This window comes from Temnothorax americanus, unplaced genomic scaffold (assembly GCF_048541705.1).
Source record: "Temnothorax americanus isolate GAGA-0224 unplaced genomic scaffold, ASM4854170v1 Scaffold2, whole genome shotgun sequence".
NCBI classification, from domain to species: Eukaryota; Metazoa; Arthropoda; class Insecta; order Hymenoptera; family Formicidae; genus Temnothorax; species Temnothorax americanus.
In genome coordinates, this window is record NW_027509338.1 from 6,243,241 (window position 1) to 6,259,395 (window position 16,155).

Sequence of the window (16,155 nt, forward strand, 5' to 3'; positions counted from 1 at the left end):
CATAAGGTCATAACGCAAAACAGAAATTTTCCTACAATTCATACAAACTGTAACGTACATACATGATAATCTATAATAACAGCGTTCTGAAATTTATTAGCTTATTATATCCTGTGTACATTTTCTTTTATTTCTGACTCAATTTCTGACTCGACTTCTTTTAGCAGATAGTTTATTGTCAGCTTCTTAGATTCTTAAATTTCAAGGGTACATTATATCTTCAACTTGATATGCCGACTGGCACTCAAGTAGTCTCGATGTTAATGACTCTTTTAGTGCCATGATGGTCAAGACTGGTCAAGACATAGGCCCTATTCTCAACTATCTTTTATCAACCCGGATAGCAGACACGTCAGAAAGATGTCTTTTAGACACGTATACGTATATCTAAAAGATGTCTAAAAAATGTTTTTACGATGTCTTTTAAACATGCGTGTTATCTATAGTCTTCATGAAAATGTGCACATCTCCCCTGAATGTACGATTGACAAAAAAGATGAAAAGAGAAAAGAGGCATTATGCAGATGCCTATTGTGTAAATCTGAAAGCTATTCGTTTTACTTATACTCCATGCATAGGGTTCTCCTCTCTTTTCATGAAATATAGTAAATATATATTTTGGCATTGAAAAGAACGAAAAACGCAAGTAGAAAATGTGTAAGTGAAACAAATGGGTATATATAAGCGTGCAATGTGGATATTAATAATGAATATGTGTTGATTGAACTGAAAATGTACAAATTGTGCTGTCGTTGAAGGCAAGAGAATTTTATTCAAAGAAAAAAATCCAAATTGAAATTTCGCAAATTTGTTCCGATATATCCACTCATCATTTGATGCGGACTGCGTTAGTCTTTTGTTAATTATATTAGAAGTCATTAGAAAATTAAACAAATTTAATAAACTTTTATTATCCGAATATTTATTTCTTTTCAAATGTCTCGTTTTCTTGAAACGATTTATGATGAGACCGCGGTAGAAATGATTCATCCTGTAACGAGTTCTAAAATATTCGATATTTTAAACACGCTTGTTGCACGTGAATGACGCGAACGTTCAGCGTTCATAAGTACGCGTTGTCGAATGATCAAGGATTTTTCAAAGTGTTCGTGAGCGAAAATATTTAGATAACGATTACAATATATAACGCTGAAGTTCGAACCAAATAGCTATCGACAAACAGTAGAAAGATACAATTGGTGGAGGATCTATTTTAACTACGATAGTGCAGTTTCCATTCGCGATAATTTCTCGAAGCCCTGCAACGTCATGAAACGTACCTCCCCAGTCCCCCCACCCATGCCGAAAACCGTCTGACATAAATAGCGGTCGCAACGACGGACCAGTGTCAATTGTTGAAATTCCTGTGCGAGTACACGAGGCATTGATTCCTACGCAAGCAGCGGGCAGCACGTAGCACGCTGGTGTCTTCGACGAAGCTGTGAAATCGAGATAACCGATTCGTATAAGCAAGCAGAGAACCCATCGACGACGCAATGGGTTTGTTCCTCCTGCCGCTGTTGTACAGCCAAATGCATCTGGTCCTGGGCGCACCCGTCAGCTCGCTGGACCGACCGGAAAACTTAACTTCTCGTATAGACCTCGTCGATAGCGACAACCGGCGCGACATACCGGACTCACCCTCGTGGGTGTACGCCGCGCTGAGATTAAGACATCAGCTGGGTATCTCCAGTACCACGGGCCTTGAGGACAATGTCTTCACGATCAACCTATCACACGTGAACATTTACAAGCCGGAGGAGGTCACCGTCAAGATCGTGAACCGTTGGGTGATCGTCGAGGGCAAGCACGAGGCGACGAAAGACGGCAACGACTTGTCCCGGCAGTTTGTCAAACAATTTCCGCTGCCCTGTAGCGCTGAAGTGGACCAGATAAAGGCCACGTTATCGAGCAACGGTCGTCGCCTGAGAATCACGGCGCCGTTGAAGCCGAAGGACGAGAGAGTGATCAAGATCGAGCGGACTGGAAAGCCAGCCGTTCCTCCTAACGACCAGAAAGAGGCTGGCGAGTCCGAAACGGTCCCGGCCATCGAGAGGAAGTCGGAGGACAACGAGGTAATTCGGGAGGAAGTGACGGCGACGCAGGCACAGGAAACAGGACCGAAGCCCGAAAAATGATAGACTGAATTACGTTTTTGATATGTAATTTTGTTGTTTTACACTTTGCACTTACTCCTACAAAACTACGTTCCTCGCTCTGTTGGCTATAACTGTAATACATTCCTTATTTTATTGTAGTTACATTGTATAGTATATTATACTTTTTTTTAGTGTATATATATTACCGATTATATATATATATATATAGTGCCATACTAATCCATCCTTGAGAGAAATTTAGTTGCGTGTGTTTTTATATCGATGATAAAATAATTTTCTTTTATTCTAAGTTTTATTGGACTAGTTCAGAAGTGCGGCGAAAACGAACAGGCCTAACGATAACGATTCAGAGAATTCGAATTTCTAAAAAAAGGATCAATAAAAATTGCTTGCTGTATCAAATTTCAATGCAACAGCTTACGGTAAATTAAGGAAAAACGCAATTCAGCGAATCCTGATTGTAGGATAAGGATCAACGATTGGTATTCACAGTCGGTTCTTATATTTAAGACCATCTTAAGCACAATATTAAGGTGTCATGAACCAATCACAGAGTCGTATCAGCATCTTAAGATTCTTAAGACATTATACTTAAGACCGTCTTGAAATAAGAATCGACTATAAATTCCGGCCAATGATCTAATTGCGTACGTAACACTTTTATACTAAATCTTTTGAAAATGTTTGTCGTTTAAAATGCCTGTCTGTTTTATACCTCTATAATAGGTTTTTAATCAATTTGTAAGTAGAAAAGTTGCGAGGAAAAAAATTTTTTATCGAAAGAAACGTTTTTGTTCTAAACTAATTCTTAACAAAATTAAATGAAATCAGATACCAAAATTCACAGTTTGTGTTCTAATTTTTATTTAAATTAATATGAATAAATAATTAAAAATTTTAATGCAATATTTTGTCTTGTACTCTTCGTGTTCTTGGATAAAAAAAATAAAATCTTTAAAAAAATCCTTTCATAAAAGAAAAGAAACAATTAGCGTGACATCTAAAAAAAATTTTCACCACCAATTTTTTTATCTTATCAATTAAAGGTTAAAAAAATCTATTATTTCTTTTTCACAATTGTTTCTTTTTCCTATATATTTTTTTAAACAATCTCATCGACTAAAATGTTTAACTACTTAAACATATATTTAATTTGACAGAATAATATATTAGGTATTATTCACTATATATCAACGCAACATGCGCGCATATAATAATTAGATCAATAATAATATAAAAATAATAATAGATACATTATATGCATTGATAATAATAAAAATAAAATCGTCAGCTGTAGGTGTAAAAATACAAGTGTAAAATGAGAGAAACGTTAAAAAGACAAAAAAGTAGTAAAAAGATGTAATCTCTTTCAGCCTTCAGAAATTTGTTAAAACGTTCGTTAAAATGTTCGTTTAAACGTTTTGTATTTTTATCACTTGCGCGCACTTCCGTAGAAGCAAATATTATAGAAACCTTGAATTTGCGCACATACAGCGCACATATAAGAACAGAATTGTTGCCCAGACTTTCGTTTAAAAAAAAAATTATAATCTGCAACACCTGTTGCGTCATTAATTAACCCAGTTCTTTTACAGCATTGACTTATTTGTTTATATGTATACGTCCAATGATAATTTCTAGCAAATCAGCTTTATGATTACTCTACTGTAAAGAATCGAAACCGGTATATTTCCGTTGAATCCAACTGCCGGCGTCTATATTGTCGCGAATTTAAAACGGTCTCGTCGTTCATTCTCTTTGTAGCGTCGAAATTCGAAGCCGGCGAGATTTTTGCCACTTTCAAGTCACCGCGCGATACGGTAACGAAGATTCCCGAAGAGGAGCAGGACGTAACCGCGAGACGGAAATGTGTAAGCGCGATCGCGAAACTTCGAGTTTGTTTTCGAACCCTACCCCTGCTCGCGCGCGTATCGATTCGTGAACGTTCTCGAAAGTCCGCGACAGATTCGCCGGCCGGCGCATCGAGCACATTCGCGGCCGCCTGAGCCGGCTCGCCCTACGCGCATGCGCGCGTCGCGCACGATTGCCACTGCTATAAAACACGCGGCGCGCGCCGTGGACGACAGACAGAAAACGATCGCGAGTGTGATCGGTGCGAATCAAAGCCTTAAACCATTCAAAGCGAATCCGTTGCTGGACAGCGAACCGGCTTGACGACAAGTCATCTCATCTTACCGACGATATTTCGCTTGAGATATATTTCTCACGTCTCTTTCGAGTCTTTCCTGAGGAAAACGAAGAAGGAGTCGGCATGTCTCTGGTACCGTTGTTGTTCTCCGACTGGTGGGAGGACCTGGACTACCCGCACCGGCTCTTCGACCAGAACTTCGGCCTGGGCATTCACCCGGACCAACTGACGCACCCGAACATCGTCGAGCGTTTCGCGCTGCCGCAACGCGACCGGCGTCTACGCGTGTCACCCTTGGCCTATTACCGGCCCTGGGGCGAGCTGTTGCGCAGCAGGGAGGACGGCGGCATCTCCACCGTCAAGGCGGACAAGGACAAGTTCCAGGTGGTCCTGGACGTGCAGCAGTTCAAGCCGGAGGAGATCAATGTCAAGGTCGTGGACAAGTGCGTGGTGGTCGAGGCCAAACACGAGGAGAAGCAGGACGAGCACGGCTGGATCTCGCGGCAGTTCGTCCGCAAGTACATGATACCGGAACAGTGCGATATCGATCAGGTGACATCGAACCTGTCGTCCGACGGCGTGCTGAGCATCACCGCGCCCAGGAAGGACCAGCCGAAGGTGAAGAACGAGCGGGCGATCAAGATTCAGCACACCGGCAAGCCGGCGATCCAGGAGAAGGCGCAGGAAAAGGCGCAGGAGAAGGCTCAGGAGAAGAAGAAGTAAAAAGTGGAGCCGCGCGGACGTATAAAAAAAAAGACTTAATCGTATATAACGTGTATACATTATACAGTGTGTGTTTCTTGAAACGTTCTTATATTTTATGTTTATGTTCATTGTAGTATTCTTAACGTTCAAGCGTATCGTTCCTTTCTTACGTAAGGTCAGAAACATTCGTGTGTTTGCATTTATCTTTATCTTTTTTCTTTTTGTGAGATAATGGAATAAATCGAATAAATTATTCGGCGAAACTGAAATCGAATGTCTCGATCTTTCATGTCCCTTTGATCTATTCCGTATTCCTTGGAGAGAATCTCCTACTAGAAATTGTATTGACGGAATTAGCGTATTGTTGGATTAGACAGGATTATCGGATTATCAGTGAGTTAAGTAACGGTAGTAAGCTAGTAAGCAAGAGATGTAAATTGAAGAGTACTTTTCGAATGCTGAAAGTTCGTTTAAGGTATTTGAAATGACAATTCGTAATATAGTGAGATAGTGACGTATAATTCATAATTCGTAATAATTAAGTTCGATAATGTACATCGTCTTTATTTTATTTATTTTCTCTCTGATCTTGACAGTGCCTATGCGTGCTTTAACAGTCTTATCGTTGTATTTAACATAGCAGTTCATAATATAGTGACGTATAATTCATAATTCGTAATAATCAAGTTTGATAATGTACATTGTGTTCATTTTATTTTATTTCTTCCTCAGTTCGATCTTGACAGTGCCTGTATGCTTTAATCCTCTTATCGTTGTATTCGAAATGACACGATTCGCATAATATAATGACATGTAATTTATAATTCATGATGATTAAGCTTGATAGCTGTGTGATATCTCGTCTTTATTTTATTTTCTTTCTCATTTCATTGATCCTTTCGTGTAGAATTAACCGTTTGCATTTGAAAATAAAAGGACAATGCACGATAAATTCAAGTTTCGCTGGAATTGTATAGGAAGCATAAAAATAATCATGTGTCAGGTGGTGACGGTTGTTTCGCGACAGTCGAGACGAAGATGAGTTTTAGGATTTTGGTAGGGGCCGAACGACAGAGAAGACCTTATCTAACATAGCTGTCTTTATTTAGTCCTTCTAGATTATTCTAGAATGTTCTCGAAAAATCCCTACTGATCGTCACAAAAGAGCGATTACAGAGACCTCTCTTGGAAAGAGTCGCGAATCACGGATAAAGCGAGCCTATAGGCTATACTGTTATCTACGTCCGCGTTTTAGGATTGACAATGCGTATCTATTTTTGCCACTGTCGATAAAAGTATATCTCGAATTATCAACGTGACAAATGTATCATAAGATAATATAGATTCAGAATTTAAAGCGATCCATCCAGTAACTGTATTCTGTCAGTGTATATATATTCAGAAGTCTATTTCTATTCAACTTATATTATTGGGTATGCGGAATAAACAGCTGTTCCCATTATCTCTCTAATAAATAATACATATATGTTTAAAAGTAGAAGCTAAATTTATAGCAGTGCGTTTAAAATTTTTCATTTTATTGCGCAATGGCAATGCAATATTTTAATGGATATTAGGATTTAAAAAATATAATGCCCAAGTAGTTATAGATTATGCTATTTCATACGTTTGTTAGAAAGAAAATCAAATCTATATCAAAGAGATGCGACTGACATTTTATCATATAGACGTATACAATATACTTTCAACCTATAGACGTAACAAAAAAGTAGCAAACGCTATTATTTTCGCATACGTAAATTTTCTGAATTATTTTTGTATCGTACGAATTCAAATTAATTAATAATTAATAACAATTAATCAATATGAAAATTAATAAATGAATATTTTCAGACTCTTGTCCGAGTCTGTAATTCAATTATTGCTGCGCAACATGGAACGATAATCCAGATAAGTCACGCATCTGTGTGACGAACAAGATGAGTATGATGATTACGAATAACCAAAACGATCGCGAGTCAAACAACGAATCTGTAAATAATCCCGAAACGCCGGCAAACCGCGTAGCGGACACGCAAAGAAGAATCCCCTACGTCGGCAGTTGCAGTCGACGATCGGCAGTCGGTCGAAAATAATAGGCGGATGACGGTGCGGTGGTGTGAGTGGACACTTCTGGTCTCGAGTCGAGCGCGCAAAACGCGGAGAGACAGCCTGAGGTCAGGGAAAGGGGATGGAGCGTGCTTATCGTGCATCGTCTCCGACTACCCCGCGGGACCTCCCCTCTTCCTCGGCGCTACCTCGACACTCCGATCTCTCAACCACCTTTCTCTCCCTCTCTTTCACCCTTTCCTCTCCTCCGGGTTTCCGCACTCCTCCCTGTACCGAAAGCGCCTCCAGCTGACGTTCGCGGAAAAAAAAAAAGAAAAAAGAAGCACGAGAACTCGTACGTTGCGAAACGCGTGTGTCTCGTTCGCGAATTTCGCTATACTAATTAATAAGAAATGCGATGCGGGAAGGATCGTCGAAAGAAGAAACAATTAAGAGGAAACGTCTAATTTACAAGCGTATTTCTCGGGGAGATGCTTTACAGCTCTCATATCTCGTCTTTCTTCTTTTTTTTTTCTTGTCTTTTTGGTCTCTGACGAGACGCATTTCTTTCGTTTCAGTTTCCGTCTTTTGGAGACTTTCTCCCGGAGTCATCGCTGTGCCGAACATTTGACACAACGATGCTTCAAATGATGTCACGAAAACTTTGACGTAATCACTCTCTTAACCGAGCGATATCGGAGAGCTTCTGCCAGCACACTTGTGATCGATTTTGCCGTCGTTCACCGAGCCATCGATAGTTACGTGCGACGATAATCTTTCTTTGCGATACTTTCTTTTTATACGCCATCAATATACGTAATATGTGTTTCCAATTAATCAGAAAGAATTACGCTGTTTAACTTGGTTTTTTTTTGCTCCAGCTAACAGGATAATAAAATTATCTTGGCACAGGTATCTCTTATTTTTCCATCACATTTTATTCTTAAGTTATTTTTTTGTTTCACATAGTAAGACTCATATATACGCAAGTGTAATTCACAATATAATAAACGTAAGTTTATAATTTTCTTTCGTAATTTATCTGGACTATTCGACAAAAGTGAGAGAGAGGGAGAGAGAGAGAAGAAAATCGTATCTTCTTATCGAAGTAGTCAGTTAGACATGCACTAAACGTTCCAAACACGGAGACGCACAGAATGAAAGTTGTTCTTACCCAGATCGATATTTCTGAAGGATCTTTCCTTATTCTTCTTTTTTCTTCCAATGTGTCCGACTGTTTTCCTTCGCGCAGGAAATACGACGCACGAGTGTTTGCGGCAACGCGTAAATGTCCGTTAGTCTTAAAAGCCGTGCGCGCGAGAGATGTAGTAACGATATCGATAGATGTGCAGTGCAGTCGTCGCGCGAGGGATGGGAGAATGCGCCAGGAAACGAACTGTACGAGGAGCACGTCGAGTGGTGCGGCACAGTTATTCCCAATGCTGTTCCAGGCCCGATGACCTGATTGTTGCGGTTCGGGAAAAAGCGCATTAATAATTACCCACGAGGAGAGACACCAATTTACGATAGTTCGCCAAAGTATCGGCATTGTAAATTTAATTATTTAAAAATAATTAGTTAACGCCCACGCGTACGCATACGTCAAATTATTTAAGAGACTGGGTAAGAGACCGAATATTGAATCTCGAACAAATTAAATTAGCGGACAGATGTTTAATTTAAGCATTAAAAATGATTGTTAACGCATGTATTTATACACGTAGAAAGTCTCTAAAGAAAATGTCCTAAATTTGAAATAAAATTAAGAGCTTTTCGTCTCCATAATTTCGAGATTCTGAATATATCTCGAGTGGAGATGCTGAATGAAGAATTTTATTGTCGAGAGTACTTGATTAAGGAGCGATACACGTAAAAGTATGAAGATCATGAGGTCGCGGGTAATACGAGTAAAAATTGCACCTTCAATCGCGACACAAATTAATTACGTTGCTACTAATGAGATCGCGAATAAAGTGATTGCTTTCAGGCCACGGAGCGGAGAAGGACCCAGCTCCAAGGTGGAAATGACTGAATCAACGTGAATCTCGCGACGACGAGTTATATGAAAAAAACGAAGAGAAATCGAATGCAGCATCCTTTTTTATTTTTATTGAGTTTTAATCTTATGCTTTAAATATGCGTCTTCTTTCGCAACTTATGTCTCCCTTTTGTCTTCTACCTTCCGTGTACCGTGTTTCCGTTATATTTTGCACCCGTACATGCATATACGTACGCGCACAGTCGCGGGATTTTGCATCTGCACGCACACGTACACATCGACGCGTGTGTATACTCTTTCGATAAGTGGCCACTCGACACCGTACGAGCGAGACGAACACGTACCTTTCTATTCGTGGCACAATTTTCGGGGATCGATATATTGAGCGATGTATACCGGTGACTTCAAATTGCGTGGTAGTTAGCGCCTCTCTGTCAGGGTTTTTTCGGCGAGAGAGTCCAATGAGAAGAGACGCAGGAAGACATGAACGGTGCATTGTCTGCCTCCAAATATCACAGCTGAAACATTTTTTATTTATTAACATTATTCAATAATAAGAGCATCTTCTGACACAGTTTATTGCATAATAATAATTGCCTATATAAATTGAAGTATGTTTTAATCTCATAAATTTTCTTTAACCAATTTGAAGATTTTTTTCTTGGCGAAAATAGGGAGGTTTCGTTTATACTGCACTTTTCCAATATATTTTACCTTAATTCGAGAATTTTTCGTCGCGATCAACAAATTTTTTCCCGAATATGCCTAAAAGGAATTAAATCGTGAAGTATCAGCGAGACGTGATCAGAAAAAATTAGAAAATGCAATAAATTAAGAAAAAAAAATCTGGAAATCTCAGGAATTTAATCCCGGATAAGAGGAATAAAAAAAAAGAGACTTGTAAACGTGTTTCGCGATTGTGCGAAAACGCCAGGAGAATTTACGAATACAAATCCGCCGCGATATGACGACGCTGATATGCCGCATTGAGGTAAACCGATGACACGGGGTATCCCGCGGGGGATTTACCACCGTCTCTTACCACCCTTCTTCCTCTCGCCGATCCAGCTCGCGATACTCCAGATTCTATCCATCGTACGTCATGAGCGAGAGAGAGTTACCCCTTCTTTTACCGCCAGTACTTCTTCCCTCTGTGCCTCCGTTAAGTGGAGGAGGAGGAGGAGGAGGTGGGATTGGTTGGCAGGAAGGTATTGCCACTGTTACACATCACCTTTACAGCCACCACCACGACCGGCACCACCACCACCCGCACCACCCCCACGTCGTCGTAGGGAGCTCGTCTATACGCAACGATGAGGATTCTGCAGATTTGACAAAGTCGTTTCAAGAACTCAGTCGTCGACTGCGCGTCCTCGTAAATTCGGGGCACCCCGCTTCCGGATTACTTCGAGACTCTTATATTTTTCTCTTCTTCTTTTTCTCCCTTTTTTTCTTCCACCTCGTCCCAAGTGAAGGATTTTTTTTCCTTTTTGTGTGCCGTTTTGATCTTCGCGAAAATGCGTTAACGCGAAAGTATGTCCATGGAGGAGACACACGGAGGCGGCATGTCTTCCGCGACGCTCTCGTCCGTCTTGCTCCTTCTACTTTTCGGTCGTGCCGCGAATGCTCAGTAAGTAGACTTGTCATATAGCGTTGCAAAAACTAAGTTTTAGGATTGATATACGAAAATTAGAAATTCTTTAATAAAAAAACGTATCTTTTTAGCAATTAATTCAGAAAATAAGTGAAATTCTCCCTCTCTCTTTTCTTCCTGTTATATAACGAGATTAAAAAGCCTTATTAGTACATTGATCGATAAAAATTTATATTTATTATTAATAAATGAAGCGTATGTATCGCATTTATCTTATTTAAATAATTAACTAGTGGATTCGCAGTATAATAAAAAAATTATGTCACATCCAATAACACATTCAATTATATGTTTCAAAGATAGTGTTCGCGATGTTTGCTTTGCAGGAAAAGTTTAGAATTTTTCGATCTCCTACCCGAAGATCCTAAGTTGTATGACAAAATGCGACCTCCCAAGAAAGATGGCCAGGCAACCGTCGTATATTTTCATGTTACCGTGATGGGACTCGATTCCATCGACGAAAATTCAATGGTAAACGCATAATTTTAAAAGTAATATAATACATATAATTACAAAATTTATTTTTACATTGTAAGTCCAATCGCTTGTTAATGAGAATTTCAAAACGCGGTTCCATATTATCCATTTATTAATTATTGTTTGTACGAATAAATAATTATCTCAACGGTAAATCTTTACAGACGTATGCCGCCGATATTTTCTTTGCCCAAACGTGGAAAGACAATAGACTTCGATTGCCAGAAAATATGACGTCCGAGTATAGGTACATAAATTCATTAGTGGACTTTCGATAATTTTCTATATTTATGTATTTTTTTATTCAGAATATTTTTGTTGCGTTCATAAAAACATTTTATTTTCATATTTCTTTAAAAGTTTTTGTGACTAATCGTTATCTCTCATCTCACTTATTATTATATGTGTCAAAATTTAAGATTATTAGAAGTCGATTGGCTGAAAAACATGTGGCGGCCGGATTCCTTTTTTAAGAACGCAAAGTCGGTGACTTTTCAAACAATGACGATACCGAATCACTATCTGTGGCTGTATAAGGACAAAACCATTCTCTACATGGTGAAGTGAGTTTATGAAAAATTTTCATCACGGATATGCGTTTCCCATATGCGTGAAATACAAGAATATCGGTGATTTCAGGTTGACTCTGAAACTTTCTTGCGCCATGAATTTTCTGATCTATCCTCACGATACGCAAGAGTGTAAACTGCAAATGGAAAGTCGTAAGTCATCTTTATCTGTAAAAGAATTTACTCCAGAGTACACTTTAGGAAATTACACGTGTAATTACGTTTTATAATACAACTATGCCGTTTTTTAATAATTATCCGCACTCTATTTCAATAATTAGAACAGTAGAGAACGTACAATTACATTTTTCAACATAATCTCTACATATTGATCTGTGGTAACGTAATGATCTCTTAAGGCATCTTTAAATGGACCAAACATATGGTAATCGCGATGGTAACGCCGAGGCCTATTGTCGAAAGATGTTTTGTTGTTGCATGACAATGCATGTCCACATACTATTCAAACGTTTCAGAAATTGAGTTTCGAAGTATGGCATCCGGCATGTAGTCCAGATTTCACACCCTCGAATTATCATCCGTTTGATCCATTTAAAGATGCTTTAAGAGGTCGTCGACTTGCCACGGACCAATATGTATGTGCAAGAAGTGCATACATGACTGAGAAACAAATCAAAATTATTTTTTTTTTCGAGGATATATGCAAGCTTGTAAAACACTGGAAGAAGCGCATTGAAAAGCAAGGGGACTATGTCGAAAAATGATGTAATTGTACGTTCTCTACCGTTGTTTTGCTAAATTATAAAAATAGAGTGCGGGTAATTATTGACTTACCCTCGTATCGTATCAATTATAAACCTAATTACTTAACTAGATGAGTAATTAATAGATTATTTACGACGTCAATCAAATACCACGCATATTTCATGTCTCACGCGAAAAAACGAAACAACTTGATCGACAGTGTCGCACACGACGGACGAAATGATCTTCCAGTGGGATCCCGACGTTCCCCTTGTTGTAGATGAGAATATCGAGCTGCCCCAACTCCAGCTCGTTAAAAATTATACGGCCGACTGCACACAGGTCTATTCCACTGGTAAGTGAATCGCGTAAAAATGACTGCTTTTATTATATATCTTCAAGAATAACGCTGCGCGTGTTGTATTCGGCGTATTTTCGTGTAAACTTATCTCTCATATCAAAGCACACAATGGAGACAATCTTTTTACAATCAACCCTTTTAATCAATACTTTCTGCCGTTTCGAAACTGCACGCTTTCGCGCGGCGGCGGCGGCGTTATATTCCAAGGGGTGAGAAATTCTTCGACCGACCGCCCATGCGTTGATATCACTTGAATTTAATCTGTACTAAATGCCGAGCATGGGTATATTTCGTTGAAAATTACGTCATAACTTTCAGGTAACTTTACTTGCCTCGAAGTCGTGTTCGTGCTGAAACGACGTCTCGGCTATTACCTGTTTCACACTTACGTGCCGACGTGCTTGATCGTCATCATGTCGGTGAGTAAAGCGTCGTGAGAGCTTATCGCGTCGTAAAACGTCGAAAGTCCACCCTCGTGGACTTTATCCCGTATTTTTCGCCAAAAAAATGTCGCAGTGGGTGTCGTTCTGGATAAAACCCGAGGCCGCGCCCGCCCGCGTCACTCTGGGAGTCACCTCGTTGCTCACCCTCTCCACGCAGCACGCCAAGAGTCAGGCCTCCTTACCGCCCGTTTCATACCTGAAGGCCGTCGACGCCTTCATGTCAGTCTGCACGGTGTTCGTGTTCATGGCGCTGATGGAGTATTGTCTGGTGAACATCGTTCTCGGCGATTCGGATGCGCCCGCAGCGAAACCCGCGCCTCCGCCACCGCCGCCGTCCTCGAGGACCGCGGACTCGGCTAAGCTCGACAAGATCTTCGATACCGCTGCCAAGGTAACGCGTGGATGGCGACTGGATGGATGATCGGGGAGCCCTGAGAATTGATTTTAACAAAAGATAATCATGATACTTGCGCGAATCAATTGGCTGAGATAGAAACGTCTGATAAAAACTCATAGAAGCATTATTACAATGTTAAATTCTCCTTAAAGTGCCTGAAAACTATTATTTTGTGAGATGATAAAGATAGTTTTATCACGATTGTTAAAATTGATTCCAGGCTCTTCTGCTTTCGGACCACTTCCGTGTCTCGAATAGAGAAACAAAACAAGAGCATTGTCGTTGAAGAAAATTTATTCGAAGCGGGTTTGCAGCTTCAAAAAATATTAACGACGGATAAAATGCTGAAATATTCGTATCGAGTCATTTCAAGAAAATTTTACGATCTCGGTAGTTACATTTTGCAACGCTACCATCGTTCGTCCACCTTAAATCGCGTCCAGCTCTCTCCGAGGCACGGGAGACAGTCTGCATGATGACGGTTCAAGTTGTGATTGTTGTCACGCATGCAGGAAAACGCAATGTTGTCATCCTGCCGATCGCAGAAATCGCCGACTGTACCGCCTGGACCCACCCCGGCCCAAAGGGCGCGAATACGGGCGCTGAACATCGACCGCTTCTCGCGCTTCTTCTTCCCTTTCCTGTTCGCCGTGCTGAACGTCACCTATTGGATAATGTTCGCCGAGTATATTTAAACAGTGACATCGGGAACAATGGCCTAGTTTACACCGACCGTTTGACACGCGTACCAAGTATGTACTATGTATCAAATTCGTATCAAATCTCGGTTTACACCGGGATAACCCGAGATTCGATACGGATTTGATACGGATATAGTACTTGGCACGCGTATCAAACGGTCCGGTGTAAACTAGGCCACTGTCCGTGGAAACATCGCGCGATACTTCAAGAGGAGCACGAATGAGGTGACGAGCTCTGAAGCTCTTTCTTTCTCTCTCTCTCTCTCTCTCTCTCTCTCTCTCTCTCTCTCTCTGCGAGCGCAGAGAATACTCCGGAAACACTTCAGGAGAAACGAAGAACCATAAAATATTTCGGAAAAAATTTGTCACTGCGATAAATTTGCAATCGTAATAATAATGTCGATCGAATGAAAATGGAGTAAGGTTTCGCGACTAATAAAATTCTGATGGAAATCTGAAGATACGGCACGAGTAACAATAAAACTTAGCGATAACAATGTGACAAACGCAGAAATGCCTAATCTTTTTAAAATGTTACTCTTCCGGAAAACTTTAATTCTTCTTTTACTCTTTCTTAAGATAGAGAATTTTATTATAAAACATTGCCTGTTATCATGACACGCTCGCGAGATGTTTTCTCTGATTGCTCACTTTTTTCGTCCGCTCGACAAAAATACGATATGTAACAAACACTCATATAATTCAAAAGCGTTCAAAAGCAAAAATTTACTTTCTTCTCTCTGCTAATTAGACATTTCGACTATAATTAATTACTAATTAATCGTATACATCGTCATGAATTTTGCTTTCCAAAGGATGTTTTTGTCATGCACGAATAAACTTGTAAAACTTCCCAGAGAATAAGTAAGAGATTACGCCTAAATATAATAGAGCACAATGATGTACAGTAAAGTTGCATATTAATTCGAATGAATTTAGAAAGTGGCAATAGGTTTATTCAGCTTCATCGTATCGCTTCGTTCATTACGTAAAACTCATAATTCAAAGGCCGAATAGAAAGTTTACAGATATTATCGGTCATTCGCGGTAATCTAATGTGTCTCTTATACGAAATAATATGTCGATTAACGATTTATAAATATTATCAAATCAACCATCGAAAAGTTGTAACAATGAATGTTTCTTGACATAAGTCTCTATTGTACAACTGTATCATTAAAAATGTGTCTAATAAAGAGCTATTATGTTCTCTCGTTCATGATTATTGTCCGTCAGAACGATTTCAATCAAATCCCGATTAACTTAATCGATTAATATGTATCAAGCAGTAGCTATACTATTTTTGTTAATATAGATAAGATTGTTAATTTTTGTTTAACATTTTGAAAAAAAAGATATTTAAATAAGAACAATGAATTATATATATATATATATAGTTACAAGTTTTGTTTTAAAAGATTCTTCGTATAATTAGTTACCATTGTCTAGCTGTTCCATCATTAAAGAAAATGATCGATTGCGAGAATCATTATAGCCGCATGTGCCCTCTATTGGTGCTAAGCAAGACTATGAAATACAGTCATCGTCAGTAAGAAGGGAATCTCTTGGCTTTTATTCTCCGCCTACTTTCCACCCCCACCAACTGCGACGACAGGATCGTAGCACCCACGCACCACGACAAACAGACGAAGGTTAGCGCCCCAGTGACGTTAAAATATCATTCTGTCCTCGTTTCACTGCTCGGTATCAATATATTGATATATGATTGCAATAATTACGACTATTACGATAAATTTAGGTGAATAATATTGGGCAATGAAAAAAGATTTACAATAATATCTATTATGTAAGAATTATTTATCTTA

General features: G+C 39.5%; 2 protein-coding genes and 1 pseudogene across 4 annotated transcripts; all 3 read left to right on the forward strand.

The window, feature by feature from the left end:
• Window positions 1-1,496: 1,496 nt before the first annotated feature.
• On the forward strand, window positions 1,497-2,138 carry LOC143896912 (alpha-crystallin A chain-like). The gene has a single exon (XM_077405076.1). The coding sequence runs from the start codon at window positions 1,497-1,499 to the stop codon at window positions 2,136-2,138; it is 642 nt and encodes a 213-aa protein (XP_077261202.1).
• Window positions 2,139-4,392: 2,254 nt separating this feature from the next.
• On the forward strand, window positions 4,393-5,243 carry LOC143896930 (protein lethal(2)essential for life pseudogene; annotated as a pseudogene).
• Window positions 5,244-10,367: 5,124 nt separating this feature from the next.
• Window positions 10,368-15,546, forward strand: Ort (glycine receptor ora transientless). 3 transcript variants are annotated; one of them, XM_077405105.1, is made up of 9 exons: window positions 10,368-10,652; window positions 11,003-11,147; window positions 11,318-11,400; window positions 11,573-11,716; window positions 11,793-11,875; window positions 12,648-12,782; window positions 13,107-13,207; window positions 13,305-13,622; window positions 14,174-15,546. In XM_077405105.1, exons 1-9 carry the CDS (start codon window positions 10,558-10,560, stop codon window positions 14,321-14,323), a joined length of 1,254 nt encoding a protein of 417 aa, XP_077261231.1. In that variant the 5' UTR covers window positions 10,368-10,557; the 3' UTR covers window positions 14,324-15,546. The 3 variants fall into 3 exon arrangements, with proteins under 3 accessions (XP_077261231.1, XP_077261232.1, XP_077261230.1); XM_077405106.1 differs by having other exon boundaries at window positions 10,369-10,652; window positions 12,708-12,782; window positions 14,141-15,546; XM_077405104.1 differs by having other exon boundaries at window positions 10,370-10,652; window positions 14,141-15,546.
• The last annotated feature ends 609 nt before the right edge of the window (window positions 15,547-16,155 follow it).